Source organism: Carlito syrichta, unplaced genomic scaffold, assembly GCF_000164805.1.
Source record: "Carlito syrichta isolate Samal-C Ts95f unplaced genomic scaffold, Tarsius_syrichta-2.0.1 Scaffold301691, whole genome shotgun sequence".
Taxonomy (NCBI): domain Eukaryota; kingdom Metazoa; phylum Chordata; class Mammalia; order Primates; family Tarsiidae; genus Carlito; species Carlito syrichta.
Genome location: NW_007245787.1, coordinates 324924 through 338462, shown reverse-complemented (window position 1 = coordinate 338462; position 13539 = coordinate 324924). Strand labels below are relative to the sequence as shown.

General features: G+C 34.4%; 1 protein-coding gene across 2 annotated transcripts in view; it reads left to right on the top strand.

The window, feature by feature from the left end:
* Window positions 1-13539, top strand: part of FBXL13 (F-box and leucine rich repeat protein 13) — a 280181-nt gene that overhangs the window by 47576 nt on the left and 219066 nt on the right. For both annotated transcript variants that reach the window (XM_008055123.1, XM_008055121.2), the window contains 4 exons: window positions 914-981; window positions 1606-1760; window positions 4826-4935; window positions 7857-8021. In XM_008055123.1, coding sequence (XP_008053314.1) covers window positions 914-981; window positions 1606-1760; window positions 4826-4935; window positions 7857-8021 — 498 coding nt within the window. The remainder of the gene's footprint in view (window positions 1-913; window positions 982-1605; window positions 1761-4825; window positions 4936-7856; window positions 8022-13539) is intronic.

Below are 13539 nucleotides of genomic sequence, written 5' to 3'. Positions count from 1 at the left end.
TATGCATTTAATTCCCATCAAGTGAGGATTTTCAAATGTCATTGGACATGAGGTAGAAAGAATGTCAAGGGACCTGTGGGCTTCCTTGTATACCTAAAACAAATCCTTGATTAACATGTATATGCCATGTCTATGAATTTAACAAAGCATTTACAGCACTGTGCAAAGGAGAAAGACATTTTCCTTAGATAAATAGAATTAAGAATTCCTGGCAGTTGGTATAGATTTTAACCAAACTTATCTCTACACCAAATAGATATGACCATATGTTTGTATATCTATGTAGTAAGCAGGGTGGCAATTAAGAGAAAAAGTTATCATAAGCACTTAACAGTAGCCATGTGCATATAATAAATGAGTTAATATAATATTATTGTCTTTACTTATTAAAGAATGTACAGAAGGTACAGATGATTTCAAGTAGCTGTTCCCACATGCTATTGTGAATAGTAATAAATTTGCGTATTCCACAGTTTAGACTTTTAATTTATGTAGATTTCCTATTACTGTTTGGTAAGTGAGGAATCCTCACTTGCTGAAAATAGAATCTCATTTCACATTCCTGAGAAGACAAAATTGTTTCGTTTTAATAGTGACCTGTAGACCTGCAACTCTACACTATTATTACTATAACTAATAATAACAATGTCATAATACTTATCTTAAAATGCTTTAAAGTAAGTGAGATGTAATGGGAACATTTTAAGCTATGACTTTAACTTCTACAAAATTGGTTATAGGCACACACAATAAAATTCCAAAGTATATAAATGGTGTATAGTGTTCTTTTAGTTCAGTCCCTCAGCTTCCCAAGTCCTCTCCCCAGAGGCATCCATTGCTCTTTCTTGTGTCTTTTGCAGAAGTAGCCTGTCATTTCATTCATTTATAATGTTCAATTATTAATTTATTTTAGATGACTTCAGAAATGATGATAAAAGCATGCACCTTTTATACTGGACACTTAGTAAAGACCCATTTTTGGTAAGAATGCGTGTGCTTTTTTTTTTTTTGCATAAGAATGTGATTTTTACATAGACTTTTTTTTCTTTGTGTTTTCTTTTTTTAATATTTTCCATAAAGAGACTCACTTTTGACCAGTTGTGCTAACTTTATCAATTTAATCACATTTTCACTATTTTGTATTATATGTTTATTTTATATTTAATTAACTTTTACTTGGTTAAAATATATCCTTTACTTTTTCAAGGTATTACTTTTACTTTTCTTAAAAAATACAACTTTAAAACAGAAAGTATAGGTTCATAACCCACTTATCTGAAACCTTTGGGGCCAGATATGTTTTGGAATCCTTTTTATTAAAAAAATCATTAGGGTTATTCTTTTGGTAAGTGAAGTTATAACATGACTTTATCCTATGATTTCTTTATCTTATCTGAAAAGAAATGTAACTATCATATAATCTCCATTTTTACTCTATAACTATCAGGAATTCTTTGGGTCATACCCAATTTGTAGAAGTTTTTTCCTATGCTATGGTTTTTGAGAAGATAAAGGATATATCACTTTTTGTTCCTTTTAATTTATTTACCAATATATTATTACCCTTACATCAAAATATCATTTTTCTGCATTTTCTTCCTGCAGCACTTGGAGAGACATAGCAATACCTCGTGTAAATGAAAATGAAATCCTGACTGAAAAAATGGAAAGAGCAGCAGCATTTTACAATTTCAGACTTCAAAAGTCTCTATTTCATCACTGGCACTCCTATGCAGAAGTCAGGAAAGAGAAACTTAAAAGTAAATCCTTACATAGTAGCAACTAGCAATTAGTTTTTGTATCCGTTTATTCAAAGAATCAAGCAAAGTAACAAGCATAATATGTACATCTAGAAAATTGATTATTTTTATTTAGAGAATTGTCATGAAATGATGACAGAGCCACTAATTTAAAATACTTGAGATTTGTCTCAAAGGATTTTAGTGTAATAAAAACAGGCATATTTAAAATCAAATCCTATGTATATTTATGTGTATGTATACATGAATATAAATTGGATCTATTACCAGCTTATGTATGTAATAGTTGGATATTATGGATGGGTAGTTACCAAAACTGACTATTTTTGTAGAGAGGTCTATTTTTCAATTAAAAAAACCATTTTTGTTATAAAAAAGCTTTAAATAAAAGTCTATGTTTTTTTAAACAAATATTTCATTTCATTCATGAATATATGAAAAAACTTAAGACCTTGGTGGTTGTAATGCATGGGCAGTGCATGCATGTGACCTTAGGAGTGGGAATCAAGACTCCAACCTTCTGCCTAGATTTTTTTGGTGTGTGCAGCTTTCCAGATAATGACTAGTTTATGGCTGCTGACCCTTCTGCCTCAGCCTCATGAGTAGTTGGAACCACAGGCCCCATCACACCCGACTAATTTTTGGATTTGTTGTGGAGATGAGGTCTCGTCAAGTTGTCCAGGCTAGTTTTGAACCTCTGGGCTCAGACAAATCTCGTCTCCGCCTCCCAAAGTGCTGAGATTACAGGTGTAAATCACCTTGCCCAGCTTTCATTTCCTTTTGACCAGCTGTTGTTGGTACCTTAGTCAGAGTGGACTCTCTGGGTTCCTTACGTGTATGTGTAAGGAAGGGTTAGGAAATGGTTCATTGGCTAAATTAGAACTTCACAGGGTTGTCATAGTAGGTAATAACTGTCTTCAACATTCATATATCCTGCATGAACTGCAAACTTGGTAGTGAAAGACATTTCGTTTGTATGTTACAAAGGCCTCTTTGCACTTCCAGGTTTTGTGGTTTTCTGTGTCTGCTTCTTGTGGCGACTTCTTGCTCCTTTGTGTTTCTCTTTTCATGTTTCTTCCCTTTCCTCAAGGCTTCTCCTGTTCCTGCACCTTCCTTCCTGTTTCTCTATCATTCTGTCTTTAGTCTCTTTGGGCTTTTATCTCCTGATTGCTTTCTCACTGTTAGTTGAGCCATGTGGAGCTGCCAAAATTCTTTCCTCCTATGCCCCCTCTCCCACACCCTCATTTTTCTTTCCCCCCAATGCCATCCACTTGCTGCTTTTCCATACTTCCCCCATTGCTGCCTTTTGTTTTCTTCTCATCCCTTTTGAGCTCTTGTGTACATTGTATAGCACGGGAGCATATTTTTTAAAAAGTGTTTAATATATTTATGTAAAAAAGGTATATTCCTGTTTACAACCAAAATCAAGTAATTTAAAGGTTATGTCATCTCTCAGAAATGTCCATGACATTACTATTACAGCGCTTTGTAGAGGCTATTTCTTCTCCCACTCTTCTCAGGTCAGAATATGTTCTATGTAATCCTGATCTTTAAAAAAAGTGAGCATTTTGCTTGATAATTAATTGTCAGAAATTCCAAATAGCACACCTAATTTATGACTCCTAGGAGGAGGCATTAAAATGAGCAAAACTATGACTGGGTTCAGTGACTCATTCCTGTCATCCTAGCACTTTGGGAGGCCTGTGTGGAAGGATTGCTTGCACTTGGGAGTTCAAGACCAGCCTGGGCAACATAGTGACACCTCATCTCTACAAAAAGTAAAAAATTAGCTGGGCATGGTAGTGCACACCTGTAGTCCCAGCTACTCAGGAGGCCAAGGAGGTAGGATCACTTGAGTTGGAGGCTGTGGAGAGCCATGATCATGCCACTGTACTCCAGCCTGGGCAAAAAAGTGAGAGCCTGACTCAAAAAATAAATAAATAAATAATAAAATATAACTAAAATTTAAACATTTTGTTATATGTTTATATAATGCTGCAAGAAACCCTTTTTATATCTAAGAAATATTACAAGCTGATATAATTTAGAGTATGTATAAATAATCTTCTGGTATATTAGGTGATATACAAATATGTTTCTGATAATATAGTGTAGTAATTCCTTCCAGAATGTTTTTACCTTGTACTTGTTATAAAACATAAGTACTTGTTCATTTCCTTCTTATGTAATAATAGTCCAATTCGAGAACTATTAATTAGCTAAACTAGTTGAGTTCTAAGCTTCCTGAAGAGTTTGCTTAGCTTTTAGGACAAAATTGCAAAGTTAATGGGGTGGTGACCCACAAAGACTGATGCACAGGGAAGAGAGAGATTTTAAAATTCTGTCTGTTGTGTTGAAAACTGGTAAGTCTGCATGTTTTGCTCTGTTTCCAAAATATTTAAAAATCTAAGAAAATTTGTTGCCAAAGTTTAAATGTCAAAAGTATTTACATAAAATCCAGATATCTTGCTTCCTTTGAAAAAAGTAAAAAAGAAGCAAAATAAACCAAAGATGTAAAAAAAAAAAAAAAAAAAGCTGGTCTTCTATTTCTTAGCAGAACAATTGACTGCAGTTAAAAGCCACTGCCCTTTGTGGGGAGCATCCTCAGGCCTGATTTCATCACCATCCTTCCTGTGTTTGAACTTTGGGCCCTGGCTGACGTGCATAAGGCAATTCATTTCATCATAAGGCATGTAATTAAATTCAAAGACATGAATCTGAATGCTACCTTGGGATTATATTTCTTATGAATAAGTTTTGAAGTTCTGGTTTTATAAAGAACAGACTTGTAAAAAAAAGTCTTTACATTTACTTTAAATGTAAATGACTTTACATTTCTATTTCAGCAATAACATATTAATTTCTAAGGGCAATGGTGATGCTTACAGGTTAATAAAGTCTCAGGAGGAGTCCTATCTAATGCTGTCAAAAGTAATAAATTCAAGTGTAATTAAAAGCAAATAAAAGCTATCAGATTATTCATAGTATCAATATAATAGACTATTGATTCACTTTGGTTTTTTGGGAAACATCTATAACTATGTATATCTATTAATTTTTTTCAGATATGTTATTGCAGATACAACAGATATTCAGTTATCACAAACTAAAAGTTATCCTAATAAAATGGCGGGATAAAGCAAGATATCAGAATAAAAAGAGAGAAGATGAGCTAGTATGTATATTGGAAATAATTTTTTAATTATTTGAAATTTTCAGTTGTGTTTATTTTTCAGTTATATTTATTTGCCTCAGATAATAATGCTATGGGAGAGGGACCCAAGGAACTTGGAATTTATTTTTTTTAAATTGTGTATTTATTCTTACGTGTTTAAACTTCAGTCACTGTCAAAATATTCTCCTTTTGATGCAATACACATTTTGAGACTTTTTTCCCACTGCTCAAAACAGTTTATGAACTTGTCAATTTTGACGCCTTTGAGTGTTTCTGCTGTTTTTGTTTCACTTCTTCCATATCAGCAAAACATTCCTCTTTGAGGACTTTTTTTCATCTGGGGAAAATTAAAAAGTCGCTTGGGGTGAGATCGGGTAAACAGGGAGGGTAGGGCACAGGGATCGTACTGTTTTTGGTCAAAAACTGGTGGACATTCAGTATGGTGTGGGCAGGTTGTTCCTATAAATCACCCATCATGAAATGGGCAAATGTGTTGAAAGAATCTCCAGAAAAAAATTCACTGAAGCCAAACACAGCGTCTCACAACAATGCTAGTTGGTACACTGATATCCTTGGGTTCCTAGAACACTTACCTAGTGGGGGAGGCCTGCACTACAAGGGACCCACTCCCCAAAAAATTATTTTTTGGGGGGAATCATCCCTCATGTGTGTGGAAAATACTAAAATCTTGAATATTATATACTTTTGGTGAGGCCCTTGTTCTTTGCAATTTCTATTTAAATTTTACTTTAGCTACCCCACATTTTCCAATAATTTCTGTTGTTTCATTTGAATATTAAGAAAAAATCTTTTAGCATTTTGTTTAAGTTTATTAATAAAGAAATTAAGTATTTTGTTTAAATAAATATGTAGATGGATAGGTAGATGTCTGAAATGGAAGAGAAACTATTTGATATGATTACAATAGAGAAATAAATGATAAAGACTAAGTTTATTCCTTTTCTAGATACAATTAAATTGCTATTTATTTATTTTTTAGCATTATTTTAATAAATTGCAATTTCAAAATTAAATAATTTCTTAAATTACTAAATTGCTAAACTTATAAGGTCATTCTTAACTGGGAAGCCGACTAGGAATTAAAGGTATTGAAACAGAACTCAAGGAAACTCCTCCAAACTTAAAAATACTCTAGTTTGCTTAAGCTATTAGTGTATCATTACTTCATATTGTTTTAGAACGCTTGCAATAACTAGTAGAATCAGACATAGAAACTGCTGGATTTTTTTGTAGCTACATTATTTAGTAGGCAATATTTTATTAATATCTGTTGAAATACAAAGTTCAGACAAATAGAAAAGAGAAACAATGTAATTAAATCTCGGCCGGGCACTGTGGCTCACTCCTATAATCCCAGCATTTTGAGAGGCTGAGGCGAGAGAATTGCCAGAGTCTGCAGGTTCGAGACCTGCCTGGACAACATGGCAAGACCTCATCTCTACAATAAATCAAAAAATTAGCTGGGCGTGGTGGTATGAGCCTGTAGTTCCAGCTACTTGTAAAGCTGAGGTGGAAGGATTGCCTGAACCCAACAGTTCGAGGCTACAGTGGCTGTAAGCAGCATGCTACTGCACTCCAGCCAGGGTGACAGAAGATGAGCTAGTATGACTCCATGAGACTCTAACTTAAAAAAAAAAAGAAATTGAATCTCCCTTTTTTGTGCCCCATGATCAATGCCCCCACTCACCTGAATTTGGTTCAGATGTTGAGACTGACAATTGCACACATGCAGCAGGAGAATATAAGAAGATTTATTACTCACATAATGCTTTAAACAGTGGCAGGGCCCACAGACAACACTGAGATGTCTAAAGCATAGTTCCTGCTCTCTAAAAGTTTATATTCTATGGGTTTGAGCTGGTGGTCTTGTCTTCTAGCCTTTGCCTTTTGTGGACTACCTTTTAACATTGCCAGTTAAACAGTTCTATTTTAGGTACTACCACATTAGTCTGTTCTTTCGGTGCTTTCCACCACTTTGTGTACTTAGCTGGTGTTTTGATAGCTGCCCTCTATGTCTGATCTCTGATTGTCTAATGGTGAAATAGGTAACTGAAACATGACCTGTCTGCTCCTTTCACACTCCCTCAAGTTGAACGTCTCTGAGGGCAGACAGTATTGTTATCTTAGACTTCCTCATATGCTGAGCATAATGTTTTCCACACAGCAGCTGATATATATATAAATATAAATATATAATGCATATTATATCATATATACTATGACAATATTATCCTTAATATATATGTGTATTATATGCTTAATTGGGTGTTTAGAGGAAATCCTTTGTTCTAGATATATGACTTATTGGCCTAACATTCATTCTGCATTTATTTAGGTGGAGTCAGGATGGTAGATGTGTGCTGGGAGCAGAGGAAGGAAATACCTGTGTCTAGCAATCAATGTGTGATCTTTCTTAGGCTCTAATGTGTGTGTGTGTGTGTGTGTGTGTGTGTGTGTGTGTGTGTGTGTGTGTAAAACATCAATATTCTGTGTGTGTTTTTGAGTTAAATGTTAAATACTTATTACCCTTAGAGATTTTTATTTATATGTGTTTTTATATTTTGGCTATATCTATGTTAATTACCTCTATTTCATGTACCAAGTATCAGTTCCATATGACCAGAACCGTGACTCTGTGAGCCTCAGCTTCCTCACCTGTGAAAGAGGAGTCTAAATCAGATCTTCCAGTTGGCTCCCTGTGTCAATGTTTTATGACAACTAAATCTATATTGCTTTGGTAGTTCAGAGGCTATTAAACATGCCAATGAAAAATAATAATTTATGTAATAATGATCATAGATAATGTTTAATTGGCACTATCATTGTGTCAAGCACCGCACTTTGTTAACTCTTTTGACCCTTACAACAATTTCATGGTTTGTAAATTATTTTCATTGCAGATATTAAAACATGAACTTCAGCTGAAAAAATGGAAAAATAAGGCAAAACTAAGGAAAGCTGCTGAAGAATCTGGTCTTCATGAACGAAGTTTTTCTGAAGACTCTCTTATAGGAGAAACTCAAGAATTTGACATTTCAATGCTACCTGAAAGAGCAATATTACAGGTTTATATGAATTCAGTATACATTATATAATATAATTTTACTTTTTTATGTATTGCATGGAGTTAGCATAAAAATATTTTTGCCCATGATTTCCTCCTTTACAGATTACTTGTTCATATCTGTTGAAACCGACATATCTTGTCTGTTTTTAGGTTGTAACTCTTACAATTTTCTTATTGGGTTTTGGTAGATCATTATATAGTGGCAATATTAGCTCTTTGTTTGGAATATATTTGGAAATTTTTTCCCACACTTGATGTTTGCTTTCATTTTTGCCTGTGGAGTCTTTCTTTCATTTTTAGAAAAAGTAATTTTTAAAAATTTATCTTTATTTCAGTAGCTTGGGTCGGTACAAATAGTTTTTGGTTACATTGTATAGTGATTGCATTGTATAGTGAAGAAGTCTGGGTTTTAAGTGTACCCACCACTCCCATCTGTGCATATTGTATACAATAGGTGATTTTTCATCCCTTTACCCCTGCCCCTCTCCCTTCTGAGTCTCCAGTGTCCATGAAACTCTATGCCTTTGTTTAGCTCATTTGTTTGATCCTTAGTTTAGCTCACATGTATGAGTGAGAACACTCATGCAGTGTTTGGTTTTCTGTTCCTGAGTTAGTTCACATGGGATGATGTTCTTAAATTCCATCCAAGTTGCTGCAAAAGACATTATTTCATCCTTTTCGACACCCGAATAGTATTCCATTGTGTATGTATATCACATTTTCATTATCCACTGATCAGTTGATGGGCATTTAGGTTGATTCCATATCTTTGCAGTAGTGAATTGTACTGAGGTAAACATGTGAGTGCAGGTGTCATTTTTATGTAACAAACTTTGTTCATTTGGGTAGATATCTAGTAATGGGATTGCTGGATCAAATGGTAGACCTACTTTTGGTTTTTTGAGAAATCCCCATACCAATTTTTATGAAGGCTGTACTAATTTATACTCTCACCAACAGTGTATAAGTGTTCCCTTTTCACCACATCTGCACCAGCATCTATTGTTTTTTGATTTTTTAATAATGACTATTCTGACTGGTGTAAAGTGGTATCTCACTATGGTTTTAATTTGCATTTTCCTGATGATTAGGCACTTTTTTCCATATGTTTGTTGGACATTTTTATATCTTTTTTTGACAGATGTCTCTGTTCATGTCATTTGTCTACTTTTTAATAGGATTTATGCTTCTTTGTTGCCGATTGATTTGAGCTTTTTGTAGATTATGGATATTAGTCCTTTGTCAGATGTATAGTTTGCAAATATATTCACCTATTCTATAGATTGCCTGTTTGCTCTGATGATTATTTCTTTTGCAGTACAAAAGTTTTTTAGTTTAATTAAGTCCCACTTATTTATTTTTGTTTTTGTTGCATTTGCTTTTGGGGTTTTTAGCCATAAATTCTTTGCCAAGTCAATGTCTAGCAAAGTTTTTCCTAGGCTTTCTTCAAGAACCTTAATGGTTTCGGTTCTGACATTTAAGTCTTTAATTCATATTGAGTTAATTTTGTATATGGTAGGAGATAGGGATCAAGTTTCATTTTTCTGCATGTAGCTGTCCAATTTTCCCAGCACCATTTGTTGCATAGGATGTCATCTCCCCAGTGCATGTTTTTGTCTGCTTTGTTAAAGTCCATTTGGTTGTAAGTATTTGGGTGCATTTCTGGATTCTCTATCTGTTCCATTGGTCCCTGTGTTTGCCCTTGTATTAGTACTGCTGTTTTGGTGACTATAGCCTTGTAGTATAATTTGAAGTCAGATAATGTGATGTTTCCAGCTTTGTTCTTTTTGCTTAGGATTACTTTGGCTGTTCTGGTTCTTTTTTGGTTACATATGAATTTTAGTATTGTTTTTTCTAACTCTGTGAAAAATGACATTGGTAGTTTGATACAAATTGCATTGAATCTGTAGATTACTTTGGGTAATATGTACATTTTAATAATGTTGATTCTTCCAATCCATGAGCATGAGATGTTTCTCCATTTGTTTATGTCTTCCACTATTTCTTTCATCTGTATTTTGTAGTTCTTTTTGTAGAGATCTTTCACCTCTTTGGTTAAATGCTTTCCTGGGTTTTTGAGCTTTTTGGCTGCTAGTGTACATGGAACTAAGTTCTTGATATGAGTCTCAGTGTGGTTGTTATTGGTGTACAGCAGTGCTATTGATTTGTGTGTTGACTTTGTATCCTGAAACTTTACCAAATTCATTTGTCAAGTCCCCAGGAGTCTTTTGGAAGAATCTTTAGGATTCTCTAGGTATAAGATCATATTGTTGGCATACAGAGATAGTTTGATTTTTTCTTTTACAATTTGGATATGCTTTATTTCTTTTTCTTGCCTGATTGCTCTGGCTAGGACTTCCATTACTTTGTTGAATAGGAGTGTTGAATGTGGGCATCCTTGCCTTGTTCCAATTATGAGGAAGAATGGGTTTAACTTTTCTCCATTCAGGATGATATTTGCTGTGGGTTTGACACATATGGTTTTTATTATTTTGAGGAATATTTCCGCAGTTTCTATTTTGTTGATGGTTTTTATCATGAAAGGATGTTGGATTTTATCAAATGATTTTCAGCATCTACTGAAATGATCAAATGATTTTGTTGTTAATTCTGTTTATGTAATGGATTGCATTTATTGACTTGCATATGTGACCCATTTGGTCATGATGGATTATTTTTTAATGTGCTGTTGAATTCAGTTTGCTAATATTTTGCTGAGGACTTTTGCATCTATGTTCATAAAGGATGTTTGTTTGTAGTTTTCTTTTTTTGTTGTTGTATCTTTTCCTGACTTTGGTATCAGAGTGATACTGGTTTTGTATAATGAGTTAGTGAGAATTTCCTCCTCTTCAATCTTGTGTAATATCTTCAGTAAAATTGGTACCAGCTCGTCTTTGAAAGTCTGTAGAATTCAGCTGTGAGTTCATCAGGTCCTGGACTTTTTAAGTTGTTGTTGAGAGACTTTTAATTACTCTTTCAATTTTGCTACTCATTGTTGACCTGTTCAGGATTTCCATTTCTTTCTGATTCAAGGTTGGTGGAGAGGGGTTGAATATGTCCAAGAATTTATCCATTTCTTCTAGATTGTCTAGTTTGTTTGCATAGAGGTATTCATAATCTTTTGTATTTCTGTCATATAAGTTGTAATGTCTCCATTTTCATTTCTGATTGAACTAATTTGAATCTTCTGATTTGTTTCTTTCTTTTCCTTTTTTTTTGAGTTGGAGTCTCACTCTGTCACCCAGACTAGAGTGCAGTGGCTGCTCCTGGCCACCACAGCCTCAACCCGCTGGGCTCTGGCGATCCTTCCACCTCAGCCTTCCAAATAGCTGGAACTACAGGTGTGCGCTACCATACCCAGCTAATTTTTTTGATTTATTGTAGAGATGAGGTCTCCAAGTTGCCCAAGTGGGTCTCGAACCCACGGACTCAGGCAATTCACTCACCTCAGCCTCCCAAACCGTGGGATTACAGTCTGAGCCACCTCAGAGCCCGGCCCTGTCTTTGTTTCTTAATTAATTTTGCTAGCGGATTATCAATTTTGTTTATCTTTTCAAAGAACCAATTTTTTGTTCCATCAATCCTTTATATACTTCTTTTCAGTTTCATTTCCATTTAGTTCTGCTCTGCTTTTTATTATTTCTTTTCTTCTGCTACCTTTGGGTTTGGATTATTTGTGTTTTTCTAGTTCCTGAAAGTGTGACATTAGGTTCTCGATATGAGATCTTTCAGTCTTATTAATGTAGACCTTAAGCACTATAAATTTTTCTCTGAGTACAGCTTTGGCTGTGTCCCAGAGGTTTTGATAACTATGTTTCATTGTTAGCATTCATTTTGAGGAATTTTTAAAATTTCCATCTTGATTTCATTGTTGACCCAAGGATCATTCAAGAGCAGATTGCTTAACTTCCATGCTTTTGCTTGGTTTCACTAGTTCTTCTTAGAGTTAATTTCTAGTTTTATTCTACTGTTATCTAAGAAGGTGCTTGATATGATTTCAATATTTTAAATTTGTTGAGACCAAATTTGTGGTCTAGCATATAGTCTATCTTAGAGAATATTCTATATGCTGATGAGAAAAATGTACATTCTATAGTTTTGGGGTAGAATCTATATGTCTGTTAGTTCCATTTGCTCTAGGGTCTGCTTTAACTCCAGTGCTCCTTTGCTGATTTTCTGCCTTGATAATTGGTCTATTGCTGTCAATGTGGTGTTGAAGTCTCCCACTATTATTGTATCGTTGTCTTTCTCTTTTTTTTAGGTATAGTAGAATTTGTTTTATAAAGCTGAGTGGTCTGGTGTTAGATGCATATATATATATTTAAAATTGTTCTATTTGTTGGATTGTTCCCTTTATTTTTATATAATAATCATCTTTGTCATTTTTTACTGTTGTTTAAATTTAAAGTCTGTTTTATCTGATATAAGAGTGGCTACTCTTGCTTGCTTCTGGTTTTCACTTGCATGGAATATTTTTTTCCCACCCCTTTACCTTGAGTCTATGGAAATCATGTATATTAAGTAGGTTTCTTGAAGGCGGAGATAGTTGAGGTTATTTTTAAAAATCCATTCTGCCAGTCTGTATCTTTTTAGTGGGAGGATTGAGACTGTTGACATTCAGAGTTAATAATGATGTGTAAGGTACTATTCTGTTTATCATACTGGTTATCTATTTTGTTTGTTTACTTATCCATTGTGTTGGTGTTCCATAAGACTTGCAAGAGTTTTATGATTTCCAGTGTTTTCTCCTTTGTTTCAGTATTTAGAGTTCTTCTGAGTATGTCTTTTGCATAGAATGAAGGACTTTCTCTCTGTACTTTTACAAAAATGGACTTAATGACTTTGTTGGGATTTCACACATTTTGATCTTTGAAACAAAGCAATGTGTAGTCTTAAATACTATGGGCTTGCCTGATTTAATTCAGGAATGAAATAAACTAGAGCCTTAAGTTGTAGTTAAAAGGTTTGAGTTTGTAACTATTCATGGAGCCTTCAGTCTATCTTCATTCATTCTCTTTGGCCTTTGACCAAGGTTCTGTTTCCTGAGAAATTAGGAAATAACCTTCTAGTAAGCACAGAAGACGCTAACACATAGGTGTTTTCCCCTAAGCCTGATCATCTCCAGTATAGCACTTTTCTGACAAGAGAAATACAGAGCAGGTTTTCTGACTTAGTTTGAGTCCTATCATGCAGTATCCCCTGAACTGACAAAAGTGAGCACACCATGTTCCATGATTATGACGCCCAGAATCTACCATTTTTTTAATTCTCTGGGATTTCAAAGCTTTCATTTTGACTAGGATCCATTGCTGAAAAGTTAGTGTCGTCTTTTAGGAGTGTTGGGGATCTCTCTTTTTTCATATTGTCAGAATTACTTTTCTGATTCCTTCTCACTTGGGTAGATTATTTTTTCTTATTTGAGATCAGCAGGGGGCTGACATAGGCACTGTAGGTTTCCCTTTGTTATATATAGCTTTGGTGTGGTGAGTTTCTTAATTGCTAGCTATAGCAGTCCT